The following is a 22,313-nucleotide window of genomic DNA, read 5'->3' as shown; positions in this document are numbered from 1 at the left end:
GTTTCCTGTTCTTGTTCTAATGAAAAATTGACGCCTAATACACGACAAACAACCGGATATTAACCGAACTGACATGTGAGAGTTAATTCATCGTACATAAATGCAAATAAATCGTTCCAGGAACACCGAAAACTCTTCCGGATACTCATCGATAAAAACGTCCCCCCAAAGTTCCGATGAAGATTTGTGAGCTTCATACTCTTCATATCCCTCAATTTTCGAAAAGAAGCATTTCAGAGTCAATGCGAGGTGGAACAAAATCAGATTAGAGCTCAAGCCTAGAAATCCGCTGTTAATCAATGCCGAAACGGAAGAAGCATCAACAGAATCCGATGATGCTGATATACGAGATGATGCAATTAAAGAAACAACTGAAATTGATGGCGAATTGGAAGGTGATTTTCGACCAGTATGGACCCCAAATGAACTCGATCCACATAGAGAGTGGTATGATAAGCTTCTGACATTCAGAATTGAATATCAGAAGGGAGAACGGGGAGCTTTTCCTCCATTTCCTCCTCCACCTCTTCCATCAGCGTTGATTGCTGCAAGTGAGGCAACATCCTATAATTCATTCGACGCTGTGAAACAAGCGGCTACTGTTTTATCGGTAAGATATTTACACTCTGCAATGAGCGCGGACGCAAATAATCGTTCAAAAAGTTTCAGTCGAAAGCTCCAACTACCTTGTCACTGGAGGTTCGTGCATACCGATTCAGTCCCGCTGATTTTCAACCACTTCCCCCTCCGCACGTCTACATCGAAATGATAAAGACACTTGCTCCTCATCAGTACATTGACCTGACTTACGCTCTTGCTGGTTCAGCTCTTCTCGATATGGGCGTTAAAGTTCCTGAACGATATCCACCGTTGCCACCAAAAATCGAACCATTCCGGGATTTAGAAGCTGAAGAACGTGCTCATATGACAGAAATGTCATCACAATCGTCATCTGAAGGTGAATATTCAGATGCATCTGAGCACTCGAGGTTTATCGAAAAATTGAAAAAACGGAAAAACCGAGAAAGGGTGAGCATTTATTATTAATACCCATGATACTTCAAATTCATCGTGTATTCCTGTCTTTCTTTATTTACACATTCCAGAGAGCTGCTCGCGAAGTTAGGATTGCAGCAAAAAAGCTCACAATCAATGAATCCGCTGGTATCTACTTTAATACTGTGGAACCAAAGAGGGAAACATTTTCAAGAGAAAGCATATATAAAGAGTGAGTTGTCGACACATCGACTTTTACAAAATTATGTTCTCAGAAAAACTTTATCTATGTTCATCCCTCGAAGAATAAACCGAGGACCCCCGGCTCCGCCGTTTTTCTGCCCGCCTAATGTTCATAATAAGAGGTTTGTTCTATCTAAATTTGATTTTTTGATGTCACACTTTTCAGAGGCGCTATCCCTCCACTGCCATTTACGCCGTTTCTGCCAATGATGATTCCTGTCCCGGTTCCAATTTCAACAGATCCCACAGATTTCAAAATGGACTATCCATATTTATTCCCAATGGTGCCGATATCTCTTCTCTCTCCACCCGAAACTCCATCATCTTCAACTGTTTCTCTTTGTAACAACACTGAAGAGGTGTTGCCTGATTCGCAGGAAAAACTTACAAGGAATCAGTTGGAACTGGAAGATGAATAGGGTTTGTAAAACAGACTGCTATATATATTTCTGTTGTTTTCCCCGTTTTACTCTTATGTTGACCGAAATAATAGCTATTCTGCCTGGAAATATGTTCGATAAGGTTTCGATAAGCGATTCGACAAAAAATCGGTTTTCATTCTGCAATGTGGCGTCAATTCTGATGCTTGCGGAAGTTGAAATGCACACTGGCCGTTGTGTATCTGAAAAGAGGCCGGAAGGGTTTTTTGTCGATGAGCACGAGTTGAAACTGTTCTGAAAGTCTTTGTATTTATTTGCTCCCTGTTACTTTTACTTTTTCTGTCATTTCTTTTTCATGTTCTTCTTAAATTTCCGAAAGATTCAAGTTTTATTTTCTTTTGTCGCTTTGTCTTTCATTTCCCTCTATCAATTGGTTTACTACGTTTTTCGTTACTCAGATTATGAAAAGACTTAATTAGGGTTTCCTTTTGCCTACCGATGTGATCTGCACAATGAATATTTCTTCTGATAGTGAGATTAAAAGAAAGTCATTCTCTGTTTTTAAATAACGAACAGGATCTGCATTCTGATAGACCTATTTATACTTCGCGAGTAATTTCAGATATTTCTTGAGAAACAACCTTGCAAAACGCGGAAAGATAGTTTTTCTATTTCTTTCAATTCCTCAGATTCCTTTCTCGTGGTTCATAATCGATTTCAATTCGTTTTTGATGTACTTAGCTCTAGCCGCAAGTTCAAAGCCCTATAATCTTCTCCAGATCTTCCACACCTTCAATTCTCTTTTTCATTTTGATGTTTCCTACTTTCTCTAAATATCTTTTCGTCATTTTATCGAGAGATGTTTTCTTCTTTTATGCTATTAGCGGGGCCCTTCTCTTGTCTCTCGTTTTGAACGCGACGTCCACTCCCTCTTAACCCTGTCACCTCCAAAATTTCAACGCTCTTTTTTCACTTCGGTGTGTGTCTGTGCGTGTGGTTGGTGAGCGGTATGTGTGAGTGCCGTCCGGTTGCCTCTGTCGCCATCGCCGTCGTTGCGCTCACCCGGCACACAGAAAGCACAGAGACATATAGACCACACGCATTCAAATATTCGTTCATTTGGCTTCTCACTGAAATTTCGGCCATTATTTTACAGAGCGACTGTCCTAAGAAACAGCCGCATCCCTGCGGGTTCAATGCCAAAAGACAAGAAATCGAAGGAAGGGAAAAAAGCAGGAAGCAGCGGACAAGAAGTTGAGATTGTGGTGAAAAGGAAGAGTTCGATTGTCGACTCGAGCGGAGGCTCTTCTTCATCATCTTCAGACAACTCAGGAAATTCGTCAGATCACTCACAATCAGGTGACAGCGACGGTTCCATTGGATTTGGTACGCATATTTTTCTTCTTCTTGACAATGAAAAATCGAATGAACCGAAAAATATTCGCTTTGAAATAACAATTTTTAATATCGTTACAAAGCCCCGTTTCATGCTAAATTAGCGTCGGGACATCTGCCTGCGCTCCAATCCTAAAACGTCGCTCACCCCATTTTTCATGGAAACGGATGGAAACGGGCACTCTTTCTTTTTTGCTGTCCATTTTCCAATTTCCCTCGGACGTTCGCTTTCTTTTTTCTTTTCAATAAGATGCGATTTTGTTCAAGAATAGAAGTACTTGGTAGCGATGAAAACCAAAATGACTTCCAGCAATAACAATTTTCGCTGGCGACGAGAATATTAAACACAGCGCTTAATTTCCGGTTAATAAAAACAATAACAGTGTCTTTCCAGTTGTCCTCAGAAACAAATGCAACTGTATAACGCGCGTTATCATTCATTTGCCGGTTGCTAACCGCTCGCTCAAAGTTCGAGAAGTGGGTCTTGTTGCGGTATTTCGATTTACGGCGGCTCTCTACCGTATTTGACCCATGAAAAGTTTGAATACTACTGTAGTCGCAACGAGACCCACTCCGCGTCTTCGGGCCGAACTTTGAACGAGCGGTCTGCCACCGGCGGATGGGTAATAGACCTGCAAATATATTAATAATGAACTTTTTCATGCGTGGAGAAATCACTGTTTGAAAAACACCAGTTCGTAACCTTCTGGTGTTTACGCTTTTACTCTTATGCGGCTATTCACCTACGTAAAAAACATTTTTAACCTCGATTCATTTACCGGAAAAACAGTTTTTCCGGGCGTAAATAGCCCAATTAATAAGTTTATAGTTTCAGACAACGAGAAAGGTACTATGACAAACGACAGTCAAGAGGGAACCAGCAGCAGCAGTTTGGAACCTCAGTGTTACGTAACTATCAGAGATCGTACGGACGAAATGCATCGGTTAATCAATAACCATGTGCAAAGTGAATCGATTCGAGTGGTCGGGGCTGAAAATGGAATTCCAGTTACAGAAAGTACGCACTTCGTTCCTATTCAAAATAATACTCCAAACAAGGATGAACCATCTACCTCGGCGAGTATAAATGTTGCACAATTGCCTCCTCCGGTTCCCCTCGTTCCCCAGGTTGCTCAGATTGTTCAGATTGTTCAGGTATGTGATTTGTTACACACGTTAATTCTAAACTTCAACTTACAGCAAGCCGTCAATAGTAAGCCAGCAACAATTGCGAAACCTATAAAAAACAATGGCAAGCAGAAACAGTTAACAAAGAAGCAGAAGAAAGCAGAGAAAAAGGCAAAAGAAAACTATCCTGGACAGAAAGAGCAACGCGCAAAGGTTCCTTTGGAGTTTATCCTCAATAGTACTGAGTCAGGGGACGAAGATCGAATCTCTCAGGTTAATCGTGCCGTTCGTGCTGTTCAAGCTACTGACGGTCAACCAAATTTGCATGTGCATCATTTCGACGAACGTGATTGCACTGGTGACAGTGTTCAAGATGGAGAAATGGTGGTACGTGCAACAAACGCAGCAGCGCAAACAATGTTAGGCTCACAGAATAGAGTCACCATGCCTTTCTACCGTCGCGAAGAAGATCTCGGCCAACTGGTGCATTTCACTGATCTACACAAAAACTCACAAATGAGATACTTGCGTCATGTTCATTCACTGTGAGTTTGACAATTCATAGAATTCAACTTCTATTTCAATTGCAGCGGAAAATACATGGAGCTACCGCCAAATATTAAGCTGCTTCATCGCATGGGCTACGGAATTTCCGCGTCGGGATGTCCGGATCCTGAGCCTCTCAAATTAACAATAAACGGAGCAAAACCATTCATGAAGCATACATATTCGGATTACGTGATGTCATGCGGAAAAGTGACCAATTGGAGGAGTGAGTTTGCTGCGCACATTGATATGGATGGTACAGTACGACCACATGAATATGAAGAAGTGCAAATTCAGTTAAGAAATGCTATTCAACAAATGATCAACAGTATCACAGATGATTTTGAAAGAGGAACTCTCATTGATCTCCGTGATCGGGATTTGAAATATGTTCTTCTCCGTTTCGGTGAGATGGAACGATCCATCATGCGGAATGAGAATAAATTTCAAAACAGGGTAGATGGAAGACGTTTCTCTAATGAATCTCGTCAGACGCGTATTGCTTGTCTTTCCAATCTAACACTCGCCTCGGGTACAAGATACTACTTGGAAAAGTTTGAAGACAACATCTGTGAAAATCGTGCTGTCTCTATTCTGATGCATCTTGCTTCGACTGCTAAAAGCGAGAAACCATGCTACGCGGACAAACATCGCAAGTGCGCAGTTCTTCATTTCTTATTACAAACATCCAACGACAAAGAAAAATATTTGACTCAGAAGTTCTCTGGCGGAAACACGCTTCTTCATTTTGCTGCTATGACTGGATCACCATGTCAAATCGACACTCTTCTTCGTCATGGTGCTGCTCTAAACGAACTCAACGACCTGTTCAAATCACCGGTTTCACTAGCTGTCAGGAGACATTGTAATCTGGTCGCTCGTCAATTGATGTGGCACGGTGCCGATATTGGAGGATGTCTATCGCTAATTCATATTCATCCAAGAACTCCTCGTGAAACAGCAAACAAAGAACTTTCTGATTACCAAGACTTCTGTGCTTCCATCATTCCATACAAAGCTCGCGAGTTTCTATCTCTACGTTTGCGTGCTCTAACCAACACATTCTGTTCATGGGTTGAAGCATTGCTAATTGACGCTGAAGCACGAATTCCACTTACAGTGCATTCAGTAAAATCAAGTCTTCATCAAATCCGTATCGGACGAGATGTAATGGATCCAATGATTGAAGTGGGAGGAAAAGTTTATGTTAAGGTAGGTCACTTAAACATTAAAAATAGTTATCGCTTTCTTTCTTTTTCCATAAATAATTTCTTTTGAAAAATAGCATCTGTTTTCGAAGTTAAAAGACTTTAATTTTAATTAGAATTTCGGCTTCGTCTGTTACTAATCTAGATTTGTATAGATTTCGGGATATTACAGCATTTTGTAGTCTTGAGTCTTAAAATCTTTCCGTAGAGGTGCTAATAAATTATCTGCTTTCAGAAAACGCTCCACATGACTATCGAAAAAGGAGAATTCACTGACGAACCAATTGTGAGTAAAAAAGTAATCTGTTGTCATTCGATCTTGTTTTCAGGCCTTGTTCTTACTTCCATGTCAATATACTAAGTTTGACACCACAATGGGCGCTGGCAATCCACATATTATTCGTATTGCTATGGTTACCGATGCTGTTTCGATTTCTAATAACATTGCCGAGAAAGAAAAAATTCGTCTGGCGAATGGTCTCCCACGTGTTGAATACAAAGATGATTTCAAGAACTGTAGGCCTATTAAGCTTCTCGGAGAGTCTGTGGCGTGAGTCTTTTTCAAAAAACATTTCAAACTGTCAATTTTCTCAAATTTCAGTATCAGCTTTGGAGACACATGCGTGGATCGCTATGAAAACCTTGAATCCTTCTTCAGTTACGAGCACAATGGATGTATTTACGCCTACAATCTTCCAAAAACAGTGACACGTATGTCGGTAGAATATGTCGACATTCTATCTTTTTTTTTCAGATAACGAAAACAGGTTCACCAACATCACTATCAGGCTAACACTCTCAGAATCCGAATGCAATAGATTCAAAGACAGTTTCTTCATGGTGCAAGCCCTTCAAATTGTTTCTCGAAGTCAAGAACCTAATGTATTCAATGCTGGTGAAACCTCGTTTTCAAATCCTATAGATCCAAGAGCGGAAGCCGTTGCCGAACAAGTTGCTGTGAGAAAAGCTGAATTGATTGCTGCGGAAGCACATAGAGTCAAAGAAGCAGAGATGAAAGACAAACTCAGAGAAAATCGTGTTCGTGGAATGGTCAGCGAGATTCAGTCGGGTGTTGCTTTGAGAAAGAGCCAGAAAGAGTCGGAAGCAGCTGCATCAACGTCGCAGAAGGTGTCAGCTTCAGCTTCAACATCTACTTGTGTGATTTACGACGATCCTGATTCCGAGCGGAGCCTTAATAAAAAGAAAAATGAATAAAATATTCTAGAATAATATCAACTATACTTTAAACGGTAAGATTTCTGTCAGCTAAACGCCTCACTAATTCTGAGACTTCAGATGTCATGATATACGGCTTTTCTTCAAATAAATCATCAGTTTCCCCCGATGACTATCATTCTACGTCTGATGCCAATCTGTGTTGACAATTCCAAATTCCCATGTTTTTGAATTTCTTCTTGCTTGTATCGAAAATTTTTTATCACGTTTCATATCTCGTTCCCAGACTTTTTTTTTCAATTTCTTGTTTTCTTTTTCATACTCCAACAATTTTCGTGTCGAATTATCTCTCTCTCAAATCCCCACTGCTCCCTGTTTCAAGCTCTCTTCCTGTTTTAATTCGGGCCGTTTTTCTCTTTTTAAAGATATACCCTGTTCCACTTCCTCCTACTTGCCTCATAGTTTCCCATATACTTCATTTTGAATAGTCCATAAGTGCATATACTCTCGACGTTTTGATCCAAGTCTTTTTACTATTTTTCCATTTCCAAAAACTCGATTTCTAGGAGACAGCTCCTGTTATCACGGCCTCCAGCAGACCCCCTCTCAAAGTACTGTGCGGTGTGCATTGAGAGGGCCTCCCATGGAGCCCGTGTGTTATATGTTGTATTCCTTGTGTCTATCCCCTTGTTTTCATCTATTTGCCTCAATCTCATTTTTTTGGACATTTTCTTCACATCGCGAAGTTGACACGATCATACCTGTTTTGTTCATCTGTTGTCATTCGAGAATAGTCCGAGTCAATGAAACTGCGTTCATTTTTGACGGTTCTCGGGACAAAATTCGGACATTTTCGTGCGATTTCGGACGAGCTCTCAACCGACGCAGATGAAATTACAGGTATAATCATCGCGTTTATGAAAATGCATCCTGAGAAAATGATATTATGTTGTACCCTGCTCCACATCTCTTTTTTAATATGTGTTTGTTTTATGTTCCTCTCATTTCAATTCGGTTTTTCGTGTATGTATTGAGTCTTGAGACATTCTTTTGGAGAATAGATTTTTTCTAATTTATAAACGCGTCGGCGCAGTTTCTGTTTACTTCGGCAACTTCAATTGTGAAATTTAGTCGTTAGATATCTTGTTCAGAACTGAAGTTTTTTTCAAAAACAAAACTTTTAGATGGCATCGTCTTTTCAAATCTTCGAAATACTCGATGTTCTCGATAGTTTGAAGCATCTGAAGCGAACCGGATGGGTAAATTGTGGAGTTCCTGAGCCAGAAACGGTAGCCTGTCACATGTATCGAATGGCCGTTCTAGCAATGACATTAGAAGGACAAATCGATGGATTAGATACGGTTCGAGCCGTGAAAATGGCGTTGGTGCATGATATTGCCGAGTCGATCGTCGGAGATATTACCCCACACTGTGGAATTTCGAATCAAGACAAGTTCGATCTTGAGAGCCAGGTTAGAAATCATTTTCACAGCAAAATTGAAAAAAAAATTGGTGAATTTTTGTCTCCCTGTGCAACCGGACTAAGGGAAGTTTGAACCCGGTATCAAATTCGACAAGCGTATTCAAATTTCAGGCTATCAAGAGAATCGCTACATACGTTCCAAACGTTGGTGAAGAATGGATAATGCTGTGGAGAGAATACGAGGAAGCGGCATCGTTAACCGCTCGTGTCGTTAAGCATCTCGACAAGTTCGACATGATCGCGCAAGCTGAAAAGTATGAGCAGACACATGGTAGATAGAGGTTTTGCAACAAACATGGGAAAATCTGAACTTTCAGGCATCAATCTTCAGCAGTTTTTCACAAGTACGTCTGGAGTTTTGACAATGGAACCGTTTCTCACCTGGGATCGTGAATTGAGAGAGAAAAGGAATCAACGAATCAATCAGTGAATATTTCAATTATTTTCTTTTTTCTATGTTGGAGGTTTTTCTTCTGTTGGTGATGTTGTTATATTTATTTCGTTAAACATTTATAATATATTAATTGTTCAGATAGCTTCATGCAGCAGAGATAAGAATGAGGAAAAATATGTTCGTGAAAAAAGAAATCCTCACCGATGAACTTTGTCGAAGTTTATCGAATTCTGAACGTAATTTATAAAGTTTCGTTCCTTATCTGAAAGATGGAAAAGATTTCTCACTTCTCTTCCTTTCAGCTATGAATATCTCAAGTTCCAGTCCTAATTTCCTCGCGATCTCTTGCGATTTTTCTTCTTTCCAGAACTTGGATTTGTAATATAAATTCTTCATTTCGACAAACTCGCGAACCGGGAACACATCGAAAGATTTCGAGGAATCCTCACTGAATGAAAACTTTCCACCGCATCTGAAAATAGTTTATGAATACCATTCGGGAACGATCCTTACTGGGGCACAATTTCATTCCAAAACTCCATTTGCTTTTTGTAGAACTCGTATTTCATCCCGGACATTGTCAATTGTCCATCTGATTTTTCCACGAAGTCAATATCGAAATAATTCATAACCTCAATATTGAGTGGTGCCCATTCTTGCCCATTTGGCGCTTCGGAGTTTACAAAATTAGCTATTATTCCGGTGAACAAGTGCTCGATATTCAAATCTTTTTCTGTGAAGTTTGGACTTCGATGCCCACCCATTACATATACCTAAATCAGAGTGGTTTCTTTTAAACAATAAACCCAAAATCCTACAAAATCTTCAGAATGAGCCGGTGAGGGAACACCTTCTAGTACAGTTGCATTGTTAGGTATACCAGGAGCACTGGAATAAGCAGAGCCAACTCCTGGATATTTGTAACTGTAAAGATAAACAGGCTGTTCAGAAGCGTGATGTCTTGCCAAATTGGCAGCAGGCACGTGAAACATGTAGTCGTCCAAAAGGAATTCGTATGTTTCATCTGAAAAAAAAACCAGACGATTTTCAGAATTCTAAACAGTAAAACTCACTTTTCATATAAAATTCAACACAGCTTTCAACGAAAGAATATGGTTTTTCGTAGGCTCCAACGAATCCAAACAGTTCGCACATTTTCAGAAGTTCATCGTACTCGAAATTTCCTTCTTTACCTATAAAATATCGAGTATATCTCAGTTCATACGGAACCGTGCCGATCAGAAGCGGTTTTTTCGTGAAATTTCCAGATTCAAGAAGTCGACGTGGATTGTCTTGAAGCATCTGTATTTTCAGCTTTTGCATTCAGAAAAGGAAGTGGACTTACTTTTCCATCTATCGCAAAGTCTGCGAAGGATTCTTCTTCATTTTTGAATATATATTCTTGCATGGAAAGCAGTTTTTCGGCGGAAATTTCTCTCATGCAGTCGAAAATTTGTTGGTTGTCAATAGAGGTGAAGCAACCAACACGCTTGGCGATTTTACGAAACATTTTTGAGTTGGATACTATAAAAACGAAGAATCGAAAAAGGAGTCATATTTTTTGTCTCACATTTCGAATGCATCAACAATGGCGTACTCATCAGAATAACTTGTTGGTATAAATTATCATATTCTGGAAGGAATCCGATCATCATTCCAATAGTTGCTCCCCCACTATGCCCGAAGTATGTCATTCTATTCGAGTCTCCTCCGAAACTTGAAATCTCTCGTTTCACCCACTGCAGACCTTCTATTACATCTGAATAATCTTGAAAATTGTACAAAAGTATTCCAGATTTTTAACCATATAAAATCAAATTCCTATCAGCAATTCCTTCTAGTTCCCCAGGCAAGTTTGGAAGCCCAAAAATTCCCAATCGATATGGTACTGTAACCACAACTATATTTCTGTCCTGTCCAACGAAGTTGTTCGTAATTATTTCATTTGAATACGCAGCAGGACTTCCACGTAGCATTTGACCACCATGGACAGCTATCATTACTGAGCAATTCTTCTGGAAATATAATGGTTTTGATAGAAAATTATACTATAAAATACATGTTCGAGACAGAAATAATTCGTGTAAACATTGATATAAAGGCAGTCTTCTGAAATCGGACCCCCACTTGAGTTGAAGTAAGTTCTTCTGGAAATCATTATTTCATTCGAGCACACAGTTAACAGTTTACTAAAAGTTCTTTTTAATCTTACACTGAATTACTCATACACGCTGGTTTGAACTCTTTCGTCTCCAGCACTCCATTCCATTTCTTTTTAAAAGTCTTCGGTTTTCTGAATCTTAATTTTCCAACTGGAGGTTCGATATGTGGAATTCCGAGAAACGCAACACTTGTCTGATTTCCATATAATGAATATGTAGCAGTCAACTCACGGCCTTCAATTTCTCCATTTCTGAAAACAAAAATATGAACTAATTAGGGGTAGAAGAAGACGAGAAGTTACGTTATTTGAATCTTTTTGGCAGATGAAATCTGATATTTCTGTAAAAGAAAAAGAAGAAAAAGGAGAAAAGAGATTTTGAGTTTTGGTAATAAAAACATTGAATATTCCGGGGAGTGTCAGAAATGGACAAGAGACTGTCAACTCTTTTGTGGGGGCGATTTGCATTTTCGATTGCGTGGAATGAGATTGATTTCCCATTGATTTCTAGAGTTTTTGAACTGATCTGCAATCATTTTTCTCATTTTCAAGAACAGTTCGAGTTTTTTAAAAGTTCAGGGAAGTTTTAAAAGAATGACCCACAAAGATTTATTTGGTTGAGATCAGAAATGAAGATCATAAAACGAAAACATGAGAGTACAGTTAGTTGGGGGAAAATAAATAAATAAGAAATGCTTTTGAAGCGATAAACAATCTACTACGGTAGTCAACTACAAATATTTTTTCGGTTAGGCACGAGAAATCGTATCGAGTGTCCATTGTTCAATATCTTCGACTGTTTTCATAGCTTCATCGAGATCACTATGAAAGTTGAGCATCGCGTGGAAACCATTCTCGTAGTGGATTGTTGTCGTAGGAACGCCTGATGTCTGAATAAGATCAATCAGTCATCATTCATAACTTTCTATTTTGTTTCTTACCTTCAATCGATATCCATAAACGAGTCCTTCGTCTCGAAGAATATCGAACTCGCAAGTGATGACCAATGTCGGCGGTAAATTGGACAAATCCTCTCTCATCAAAGGAGAAAAATCGGGATTCGTGAGAAATGGTTCCATCAATTCTTGTGCTTCGACACTTGGTTTGATCTCCCATTTTTCAGAAACACTGATATTCTTGTAGTTGTGAGTTTTCTCGATGATTGAGTTATGGGACATTATCTGAAAATGAGGAATTGTTGATTATTGAGTATGAATTTTTTATAAGAATACCTTTTGAACTTTCGACTGAAGTTTCTTCGAAACATGTCCATTCGAGGTGACACTTGGTACTAAATACGCCTTCTCATCCATATCAATTCCAGCATAAAACATGTAGTAATATGCTACAGATTCTGGATCCACGAGTGCATATCCCTGGAGATGAGAATTGAAATATCGATATGACATTGTTTGCATATCAGCCATTTGAAGAAGTGGATATATCAGCACTTGGCCAGCCAATTTCGGAAGTTTCTGACGAGCCGCCCGTCTTTGAGCAATGACTGTTGCCAAGTTGCCACCCGCTGAGTCTCCCATTATGATAACTTTCGAAGTGTTCACTCCAAATTGCGTTGTTCCGTATTGGAGAAAGTGATCAATGGCTGCTTCACAGTCCATAATTCCTCCGGGAAACACAGTTTCTGGTGAGAGACGATATTCGATCGAAATGAAGAGTGTCTTCATTTCAAGTGCCAGTCTTCCAACCAATGAATCATACATTTCTACGTTTCCGAGAGCAAATCCACCGCCATGAATGAAGATAACAGCTCCATCGGTTGATGTTTTATTGTTGATTGGACGATATGATTTGACTGGAGTTCCTTTCCAATGATGCCATTGAATGTCGAGTTGACCGTTTGTGGAAGTGAATACTCCAAGAACTTTTGTGAGCACATTCATGACGCCACGTGTCCAATAGACCATATCACTTGCTTTTGAGAACATTCGACTCTGAAATTCAACAATTTTTTGTAAGAAAATTGATACCCGAATCTCGATGAAATCTCCCAAAACTCATTTCATAAACATACCGGGTAGTAATAAGCAACTCTGAGTGCTGGCTCGACGACATGCATCACTGTTCGATCCCATTTTGTAACAGTGAATCCATCGGGAAGTGGTTTGTACAAACAGTATCCAGTAGTTAGTAGAAGTGAGATAATGGCGATACAAATGACGATTCTTCGGGTGCGAATCGACTCCTTCTCCGTTTTGAGCATCATTTCATTTGGGTTAGTTGACTTATGTACAGGAAACTATTTACAGAAGAGATGAGAATGAGTGTGGAGTCTGGAATATTGAATTAAAGAAGTTTGAATCAAGAGAGAAAATAGAAGAAAAGAGGGAAGAAAAGACGATTACAAAAAAATAAAAGTAATAAAAGTTGTATTGAAAAAGAGTAGAAATAATAAAAATCCGGTTGGAAAAGAGACTGTAAACCTTTGTTTTTCACGCTTGAGCGGTAAATTATGTCGTAGATCAAAACTGATTTATTCGGATTCTTTCACAATTCTTCGGAAAAGTGGGTCTAGGAATTCGAACAACCACAGTTGCAGGATTGAATTTTTTCAGAGTATTTCATGTGAATTTTGACGGCGACGTCCCAATGTCTTTTGACCAAACGTCCAACCTTGTCCAATGAATCATTGTGTGTATTTACCTAATAGTTATTCCTTTCAATTCATACTCTGAAAATTTCACTGTTCCTTATTCCATTCTTCTTCTCTCTCGGTTCTTTTTGTCACTATTAATGTGGAATACTTGTCTCCGATTCAGTTGATTTGATCTGACCCACAAGTTCTTGACGTCAGAAGTTGATTAATTCCATTATATCATAACCCAAATGCACCCAATTCGTGCATTTATCAAAACATTGCCTTTTTCTTTTTGATAAACAAAAAACGAAACTTTTCATGCATAATAATTTGGTATGTACCTTTAGAAGAAAGCGTACTTCTAGCATCATTTTTTTCAGATTAAACTCTTTTTTTTAATATGAAAATCAATGTTCAATCTGAAAAAAGTCAAACTCCAGGCGAAAAGCAAGTGTAAGGTTTCTTCTCAATTCAGTTTTTTCCAAATTTGTTTTTTATTTTCATTTTTTAGTGAATCTTCTAAAAACACAGACTAAGTTTCATCTTTGTCTTCTTAGAAATCACTATTTATTTTCTTTTTCTTTCTTTTTTGTTGGCTATTTTCGTTAACAGATCAAATATTTCTCTGAAATATTCTCCGAGGATCTGAAAAATTGTACTCTTTTCTGAAAGTTCACTAGCTGAATTCGAAAAGTTCTCAGACAGATCGAGAAGAACTCCAAAAAATAATAAGTGTTATTTTCAGCTCCCAAGAGAGACAAAATTTAGTTTTTTTCTTATTTCCACGGACTAGTTTTTCTAATTTCATGTTGGATTTTGAGTACAAAAAATGACTGTTTTCTCAAAGTGGATAACAAGGAAAATAATCTGAATTTGAAATACTTTCAACATAAAAATGTACACCAGGCGCTGGAAACTTGAATATTAAAAGTACGGTTTCATAGGAAGTTGATTTCAACAAACATTTCGGTACTGTTTCAGAACCCCGTTATGAATCTTAGGTATCACAAATTCCAGAATGTTCCTCCATCTCGATTCAAGTCTGGGATCAAAGTTTTGATCGAATTTTCTATTGTGAAATTTTATTAAAAAGGGCAGAATGGATTATAGTGACACTACACGCAGACCTTTTTTCTGGCTTCTCGCTTAACCAGCTACTTCACATGATCCCTGACTCAATCAAATCCTTTCCTTTCACTCTTTTTTCCCTCAATAATTCATGTTTTTCTCCAGAACATTCTCTCTCCGATCCTCCGTCCATTTGTTGGCATTCGGTTGCCTAGACGTCACCCAAACATCCTGTTCGCAGCCGGATGTCGTATCCACCTGTACCGCCCCACATTGTTTTTTCTTTCGATCTAGAGCTTTCATTGTGAAAAAATAGAGAGAAATTTAATCAAAAACACTCCCCTTTTTTCCTTTTGACTTTTCATTTATTCGCTATTTTTTTTCTTTTCTTCGTCTTTCCATGACAACGAGAAAAAGACGAGGAGAAGGCAGAGAAACAGAAGGTGTTTCTTTCAACTCTCCTTTCATGATTTTGAGTCATTGAATCAGTAAGGTTGACGACGTTTTCTATAAAGCAGATTTCCATTTTGTTTATTTTTTTAAACTATTTATTTCTCTGTTTCCTCTGAATAATTTTGACGGTTCCAGACAATAAAACAAGATGGTCAACTATCTTCCCGGTGCAACACATCTTCCAATTTGTCGTTCCAGAAGTGAGAAAAAGAAGAAGTTCAACCACAACAACAATGAAATCACTTCTTTGTGAGTTTGAAGTTATCAAGATCACCAGTTAATTACAACTATGAGTTTAGATGACCGTAGATTGAGTCATTATAACGAAGTGAGTAGGCCATTAGACCAAAGTAGATCACTTTCAGTCCAGTCTTTTTCAATCAGATTGTAGTGGTGCATTCACCAGATATATGTGTTTTCATCAATGCTTTATACTTGTTTTCCCATCTTTACTATTAACAAACACCAGATTCTGTATGTTTGTCTGTGGTTCGCCGATCCTACCGCCCTTCCTACTGAACCGATTTTCTTCAAATTTGGACCAAAAGATCAGAAATTTCCACCACTCGATGCCCGTCTTTTTCTTTTTTCAAAATTCTCAAAATGACGCCTTCTGAGCCAAAAACACTGATAAAGCATAGGGAATGAAAAACGGAAAAAGTGACGTGAAACTGTCGGCCTAAGCATCGTCATTTCTTTCCTTTCTTCTGCTTGCATTTCCCGTGGGCCGCGTGGTTGAGGGCGGCGTGTCGACGCGTCCGATCTGGCAAGTAATGCGTCGTTGACTACAGTTAGTTTTTAGTTCGGTCCCGGGGGGCGAAGAAATATTTTTATTTATTTTTTTTTGTTGATAGATTCGGAAAAAAGAGCAGTTTTTTTGGAGACAGCTAAAAGGGGATTGTGGATATGGGTCCACATTTTTTAAAGTATTAATAGCCAATCTGCCTAGCATGTACCGTCTTCTTCTTACCACGGTTTTAGTTCCGCCTAATTTTTTCGTCTAAATACAGTGAAAAGCGAAAGTTGCGTGAAGTCCAGACATGGGGCCACGTAAATCCCATTCTTTTGAACTGCTGATAACTATCATTTTCCTATTCCCTTCATGGCGTCACTGCCTCTACTGTTCCTGCCGACAATTTAATGGATGATTATGGTGCTGTTTCTCCTGTTTCCGGTAAAGGTGTGCTCCATCGCTCAGGATCAGATGGTAGATTGAAGCTCGGAGGAGTTGATGGGATACAGGACATTCAACGCTTGACACAGGAGTCGGTGAAGAAAAACGACGAAAAGAAGACGTCGGTCTTAATTTTTGCATATCAACTAATCTTTTGGTCCTCTACAAGGCCGCTTGAAGAAGCGTAAATTTTCTATGGCTGGGAACTGAGATATAAAATCGCCCAACGGCCTTTTTGACAGGCTTGGCTCGGATTCAGATATGAGCGTAAAGCGTGGCGGAATGGACGGGATTGAGGACGAGATGATGACACAGGAGTCAGTACGAAAACGAGATAAGAAAAACGCATAACCTTGCTTTAAAGAGAAAGAGAGATCAGCTTTTACTGATTTCAGAAAAATAAAGCTGCTGATTTAAATCGCATGATAGCCAAACGAGAAGCTGAGAGTCAGGATGAGAAAGAGTTGAGGTTGAAATCAATGGTAAATAATACAGCACTCCGACTATCTCTACAGTCTGACACTGAGAAGTCGAACAGCAACAGAACCAACACCAAAAAATTGGAAACAGCAGTGAAAAAAGTCTGATGATGACCTAGAAAGGCTTCAGTAGCTTCCCGGGCAGCTGCCAGACAATCAGAAAAGCCCGATGATGTGACGGCAAAAAGAAAGGAGCTCTTCTCGGAGTAGCTGCTATTGATGCACAACTCGATCTTCACTACACCAGAAGGATGAATCAAATTTGTTAATATTGCGAGAGGGCTATATAAACACGACATGCTTTGTACAACCGCGCTCTACCGAAATCGAGGAAAATAGTGTGCGAAATTGAGAGATTCAAAGAAAAAGAGACATTTTTCCAGGTCATTTCGGTGGAGCGCAGTTGTAAGAACGGTGCCGTGCTAATACTTCAAAGCTAAGTTTGACTTTCAAATGGCGAAGGTCGGTGCGTTCAGGAACCCGATCTGTCAAGTTCGCCAACGTCGACTGTAGTCAGTTGGATCAAACCCATGTTGCGACGTGAAATATTGTTTCTTATATTCAGATATAGAAAAAAAAACAGACTTGCAACGGGCCGGGCCGAATTAAAATTTCTCCGGCCCGGCCCGGCCCGGTCGGCCCGGAAGTGAAAATACTGAAAAAATTTTAAAAAATTTTTCGAAAATTTCCCGATTTTTTTGAAAAATATTTCTTAAGAACAATTTTTTGTAGGTTTCGAAGGTTGTTGAAAAATATACTTGAGGAAAAATATTTTTTTAAAAAATTACAGAAAAAAAATTTTGAAAAAAGTTCAGAAATTCAAATCCCAGCGGGCCGGGCCGGCCCGGAACTTTGCAAGTCTGCAAAAAAAAAGAATTCGAAACGTGTCGTCCATTCCGGATTTATCCACAGAGTCTATATGAAAGATTTTTTGTTATCGTCAGAGTCAGAAAAAACAGGGAATTCCGAACGTGTCGTCCGTTTTCGGATTAATTACGATTTACTGAAACACCTAGAAGGGTGGTGTTAAGAAGGAGGTTTAGTCGCCGTTAGGCGACGTGAACCGACTGGTTTCTTTTCATGACGAATTACTTTTGATTCGGTATTGGACATCCGACAAACTTCAAGACTTCAAGTTTCTACCACACACTTTTCACCTGTCTCACATTCACACCGTCACCAAACTCACATCTAGCCATGATGATATAAAATCTCTCTGCTTCAACGGTTCCCACAAGTCTTACTAGAAATTTATGCACTTCATCTCTCAGAACTTTCGCTCAAAGTTCGTATTGAGTGTGAGAAATGAAGTGAGACGTACTAAAGTGCTCCAGTGATAATTATAATTCAAAATTTTCATGAAAAGTGGCAGTTCTCAAAAACCAGGAAGCGTATTGTCAGAACTTCTCGACACGTGGGAATCTAGAAATTATGGAATTGCGACTGTGCGGATATTCTTCTATTCTTTTTCAAATTGAAACACATACGATGCCTTGTGTTCTTCTTTAGTAGTCTTGTAAGAATAGAGCTTCAAGTTCAACACCTACTCATCCCATTAGTGTCTTCAAACATGACGTATATTTAACATATATTTCTGAAACTTCCAGTCTACTTCCTCTCTGTTTTTCTCATCAAATACATGTGTCTGATCAGTTTCCCATTTTGCAAAAAGAAAAAACTTGTGCCCTGGCACCAAAATCTCGTTCTTCCACATTACTAAACTCACTTTCCCATCTCAAAGTTCAGAATCAAGAAGTATTTTTTTCCAGAACATGTTGTTTTCTCACACCTCCTCCTCTATCAAATTCTCACACCTCTGTGTCAAGAATTTTGATTCGATTGATGTAACGAAATCAACCAAAAATCACAATTTTGTTGCCTATCAACCAGCTTTTTGCAGTTTTTCCAGACAACAGGTCTCGTGAAAATAACGAAATTTGCATTATTTTTTGATACTGATCGACTGGATCGGAGCCATTTTTAGTTGAGGTCTAGGATCTGGAGATTGGAACTTGCTTTGGATTTTAGTTCTGATGATTTGAGCTTCACTCTTTAAAAGTAGTCTTCCAGTCAAATCTGGATCGATATTCTACATCAGTTCTACTTTACTTTAACTCCTGAATGACTGCAATAAGTTCTTCAATTTTTGCTTTTCCCCTTCCAATCTCCTGCAAATGGAAACCATATGCTTGTAGTTAGTGCTCTGCTTACCGTAGATGCTTGGGATTTCAGCTGGCTTTTCTCTAATTTCCCACGTGCCGCCCGTTTCCGTTTTTCAGTCAAAAAAAGGGAAATCAAATCCACGAGAAGCCTTTGAATCCAATTTCCGATTGTTTGTAATCTCTTTTTTCGCCGTTTTCGGCTCTTCGGCACGGCTTTTTCAAACACAAAAATCGAATGGATCTCTTCATTTTCCATTGTTTTCATTTTGATCAAATGACTCTTGAATTCTTTAATTCTGATTCATATGATCCCGATGACGTATTGTCTTCGATTCGGCGGGGATTCGAAAATTTCAGTAAACAAGATAAGGACAATCATTTTACTACATATGAGTAAAAAAAGTAATAAAACCCGAGCAATCTGTTGTAAGTAAGAAAAAAGAATCTAGTTTAGTATAAGGTTTTGATTAAAATATTCCAGAAAAGTGTGTTATGAGAGAGTAAAAGTAATAGGTCGGGAGCGAGTAATTGGAAATTGTTTGGATCGAGAGAGGGTTTCCCATTCGGAGTCTCACGGAAGTTTGTCTCGGAGCTCAATTTAGTTGGAATTTGCGGATTTTCAATTTATTTTTTTGGATTTTCTAGGAAAATAAATGAGGTTTTGATTTATCAACAAAAGCTGGAAATATAAAATCTTTTGGGAAGTGTAAGATGTAAGATGTCGCCAGAGAGATACCAATCAATGATACTTATGCATATCAATCATTCAGGACAGCTCAAGTTGAGTTCGTTGAGTTACCCGCATTGCGATCTCTTGTAAAAAATGTCCAAATCGAATGTCAAACATCAGTATAAAAAAATTTCCCTGAGATTTTTCCCACGGATTGTCTTCTAAATTGTTTGCAGAAAACTTCTGAATCGATACATAAAACAACTCTAGTTTGATAGAAGTGAGGGCGTGAGAACTCGATCAATCAGAAATATTTCTATTTTGGTTGTTAATCACTGAAACATTTTCCCATGTCAAGCTCGTCAATTTTTTTTTCTCATCCATCAAAATTGATTGGTTTTAGGTTTTTTCTCAGTTTCTTTAATATCAGAGAACCCATTCATCTGAAAAAGCGACTAGTTCCATTCAGTCAAGTGTTCTGATTCTGCTTTTTCCCTCCGGTTGTCGCCCGCCTGAATCCGAGAATCTGAAAATGCAAAACTCGATTTCCATTATATTTTCCCAGTCTCACTTCCTCGTTTTTCTATTTTCCCTCAACTAGAACTTCAACGTCGAAGCGATAGAAGCAGGTGGTTTCCGCCTTCTTCTTTCCGTAATTACATACATTTTTCCAAATTTCAGATTGAACTTATTTCTAAACATAATGACATTTATAACAGCACATACCCTTGATCACAGTTTTTCGTAAGATCAACATTTCCACAATTCAATTTTCAGATTCGAAAACAAACTGGCGTCACAAGACAAATCAGTTCTCAATCAGACGTTCACTTTGGACACAAATAAAGAGGAAAGATGTCGTGAATTTTGTATTGAAGGTTAGTTTGAAATGCGACGTCATCTGAGAAGAATCATGAGAATTTCAGATGCTATAAATGGATTTTTGCCGAGAGCAAGGAGCAGTGGACCGAGAAGTAGTGTAAAGAATAAGAATGATGAGAATGTTAGAAGGTGAGTTGAACAGATGGATGTGTTATAGAGGGATGGGATAAGTGGGACGGGGGACATCAGGAGATGATCTAGTTTCAGGCGATATATTTTTAAACTTCTTCATTTTTCGCTTTAAGATCTACCGAAGTCAGTGAGTATCGTTGTATCTTGTTTCGGTGACCTTCGAGTTCTAATCCCTTTGTGAAACATCGGAGATCAGTCACTGAAAAGAATTTCTGCTTCTGAAATTCTGAAAATCCGAAAATCAACTAGCAAGAAATGCTATTTTTAAGAGTCAAACCACTATCATGGTTTCAGAAGATTCAGCTGTTTCTTTTCAATTTTATGCGATGTGGGCTGTTGAACTTCGATAAGCTTTGAAAGAAAAGTAACTTCTAAATCACATTAGCTACAAAAAGCTGTCCTCTTTTTTCTAAAATTTCAACTACAAAAACTGAAAATGTTTTTCAAATTCTGTCATTTCCAAAATGTCTCTTGTCTTCTCAAAAAACACTGATCCCTTCTTTCTCATCTCTCATTCACTAACACTATCTATCTCTCCTTCCATATTATTATTATTTCGACCCTATCATTTTCGCAAGTGCCAAAATTTTGAATCTTCTAAGCCCCGCCCCTTGAGCTCTTTCTTCTCACATCACTCGTCTACATAATCATTTCTATTTTGCCATCAGTCACCTATCTCTGACTCAAAATCAGTCTATAAATCAGCTAATTGAAATCATGAATTCCAATGGGAAAAGTCATCCAAGATTGTGAGTTGCCTTCTGAACATGTGGGCGGGGTTAAGACGTGGGGGTAATTGGAGGGTGACGAAAAAAAGAAGAAAAGCTAGAACTGATGGCCAGGTGCACTCGAGCGAGATCTTTTTTCTGCGCCTGATATCTGAGAAAAGAATTTCTTTTTTTTTCTAACTTCACGCCTTTTGAATTCTTGCCTCTGATATTTTCTATTTACAAATGAAGAAATCATCAAGTGGTAGTCATCTAGAGCTTCCTTCTCTCCCAGAAAGAGCAACAAGTCCGCTACCATTAAGCAGGTACTTATCTGAAGACAGAAAAACAAATTATAGTTATAATCAGGCTTAAGTTAAAATAAACTGAAAAAGTCCTAACATTTCTCTTCTTTGTAAAACGAATGGTTTGTATTTCAGAGTTCGCTCCGAAACGGCCTCTCTGTTTTCGTCAACTTGTAAACTTCCAATGCTCGATGGATCGGTTGCCAGTGAGAAGAAAACGTGCACTATTCGTCCATGGAGCCGTACTCAAGATGAACTTCGTAAATTCAAGGAGACATTGAAGTCAACTACAGTCACTTCAACTACTGCTTCATCTAACTGACGATTCTTTTTCTCTCTGTATACTATCACTCTATGTATTTACGTGTTCCCTTCCAACCCTTTTGTTTTGTCATGATCTATTTGATCGAATAAAGTCATCAAACAGAAAAACAATAGCATTTATTTCATTGTTCTTGGAAAATGGCATATTCATGAACGAAAAGCTGGGAAAAAGGGAAAATAGGAGAATAGGAAAAGGTCATTTTTGAGTTTAGGCAAAAGGAGAAAAGCACCAGCGAAAGAGATGAGATACT

At 38.7% G+C, this 22,313-nt stretch overlaps 6 protein-coding genes across 6 annotated transcripts; 4 read left to right on the top strand and 2 right to left on the bottom strand.

Annotated features, from left to right (window-relative positions):
• Nucleotides 1-100: 100 nt before the first annotated feature.
• GCK72_018861 (uncharacterized protein) lies at nucleotides 101-1,658 on the top strand (the record flags this gene model as incomplete). The annotated part of the gene is made up of 6 exons (XM_003110402.2): nucleotides 101-186; nucleotides 238-610; nucleotides 670-1,029; nucleotides 1,107-1,228; nucleotides 1,272-1,361; nucleotides 1,406-1,658. The coding sequence occupies 6 exons, from the start codon at nucleotides 101-103 to the stop codon at nucleotides 1,656-1,658; spliced, it is 1,284 nt and encodes a 427-aa protein (XP_003110450.2).
• Nucleotides 1,659-2,815: 1,157 nt separating this feature from the next.
• On the top strand, nucleotides 2,816-7,111 carry GCK72_018860 (uncharacterized protein; the record flags this gene model as incomplete). The annotated part of the gene is made up of 10 exons (XM_053732775.1): nucleotides 2,816-3,005; nucleotides 3,850-3,981; nucleotides 4,030-4,169; nucleotides 4,215-4,529; nucleotides 4,575-4,687; nucleotides 4,733-5,900; nucleotides 6,132-6,182; nucleotides 6,226-6,446; nucleotides 6,498-6,607; nucleotides 6,651-7,111. The coding sequence occupies 10 exons, from the start codon at nucleotides 2,816-2,818 to the stop codon at nucleotides 7,109-7,111; spliced, it is 2,901 nt and encodes a 966-aa protein (XP_053581688.1).
• A 1,145-nt stretch (nucleotides 7,112-8,256) lies between these two features.
• GCK72_018859 (uncharacterized protein) lies at nucleotides 8,257-8,985 on the top strand (the record flags this gene model as incomplete). Its single annotated transcript, XM_053732774.1, has 3 exons — nucleotides 8,257-8,544; nucleotides 8,667-8,826; nucleotides 8,873-8,985. 3 exons carry the CDS (start codon nucleotides 8,257-8,259, stop codon nucleotides 8,983-8,985), a joined length of 561 nt encoding a protein of 186 aa, XP_053581687.1.
• A 473-nt stretch (nucleotides 8,986-9,458) lies between these two features.
• GCK72_018858 (uncharacterized protein) lies at nucleotides 9,459-11,360 on the bottom strand (the record flags this gene model as incomplete). Its single annotated transcript, XM_053732773.1, has 7 exons — nucleotides 9,459-9,722; nucleotides 9,768-9,973; nucleotides 10,023-10,251; nucleotides 10,295-10,473; nucleotides 10,520-10,708; nucleotides 10,754-10,964; nucleotides 11,343-11,360. 7 exons carry the CDS (start codon nucleotides 11,358-11,360, stop codon nucleotides 9,459-9,461), a joined length of 1,296 nt encoding a protein of 431 aa, XP_053581686.1.
• Nucleotides 11,361-11,859: 499 nt separating this feature from the next.
• GCK72_018857 (uncharacterized protein) lies at nucleotides 11,860-13,334 on the bottom strand (the record flags this gene model as incomplete). The annotated part of the gene is made up of 4 exons (XM_003110286.2): nucleotides 11,860-12,000; nucleotides 12,052-12,291; nucleotides 12,343-13,062; nucleotides 13,143-13,334. The coding sequence occupies 4 exons, from the start codon at nucleotides 13,332-13,334 to the stop codon at nucleotides 11,860-11,862; spliced, it is 1,293 nt and encodes a 430-aa protein (XP_003110334.2).
• Nucleotides 13,335-19,431: 6,097 nt separating this feature from the next.
• GCK72_018856 (uncharacterized protein) lies at nucleotides 19,432-22,060 on the top strand (the record flags this gene model as incomplete). Its single annotated transcript, XM_053732772.1, has 4 exons — nucleotides 19,432-19,472; nucleotides 20,490-20,590; nucleotides 20,639-20,723; nucleotides 21,874-22,060. The coding sequence occupies 4 exons, from the start codon at nucleotides 19,432-19,434 to the stop codon at nucleotides 22,058-22,060; spliced, it is 414 nt and encodes a 137-aa protein (XP_053581685.1).
• Between the last annotated feature and the right edge of the window lie 253 nt (nucleotides 22,061-22,313).

Source organism: Caenorhabditis remanei, chromosome V (assembly GCF_010183535.1).
Source record: "Caenorhabditis remanei strain PX506 chromosome V, whole genome shotgun sequence".
NCBI classification, from domain to species: domain Eukaryota; kingdom Metazoa; phylum Nematoda; class Chromadorea; order Rhabditida; family Rhabditidae; genus Caenorhabditis; species Caenorhabditis remanei.
The sequence above is the reverse complement of the archived record's forward strand: the minus strand, read 5'-3'. Positions and strand labels throughout refer to the sequence as shown.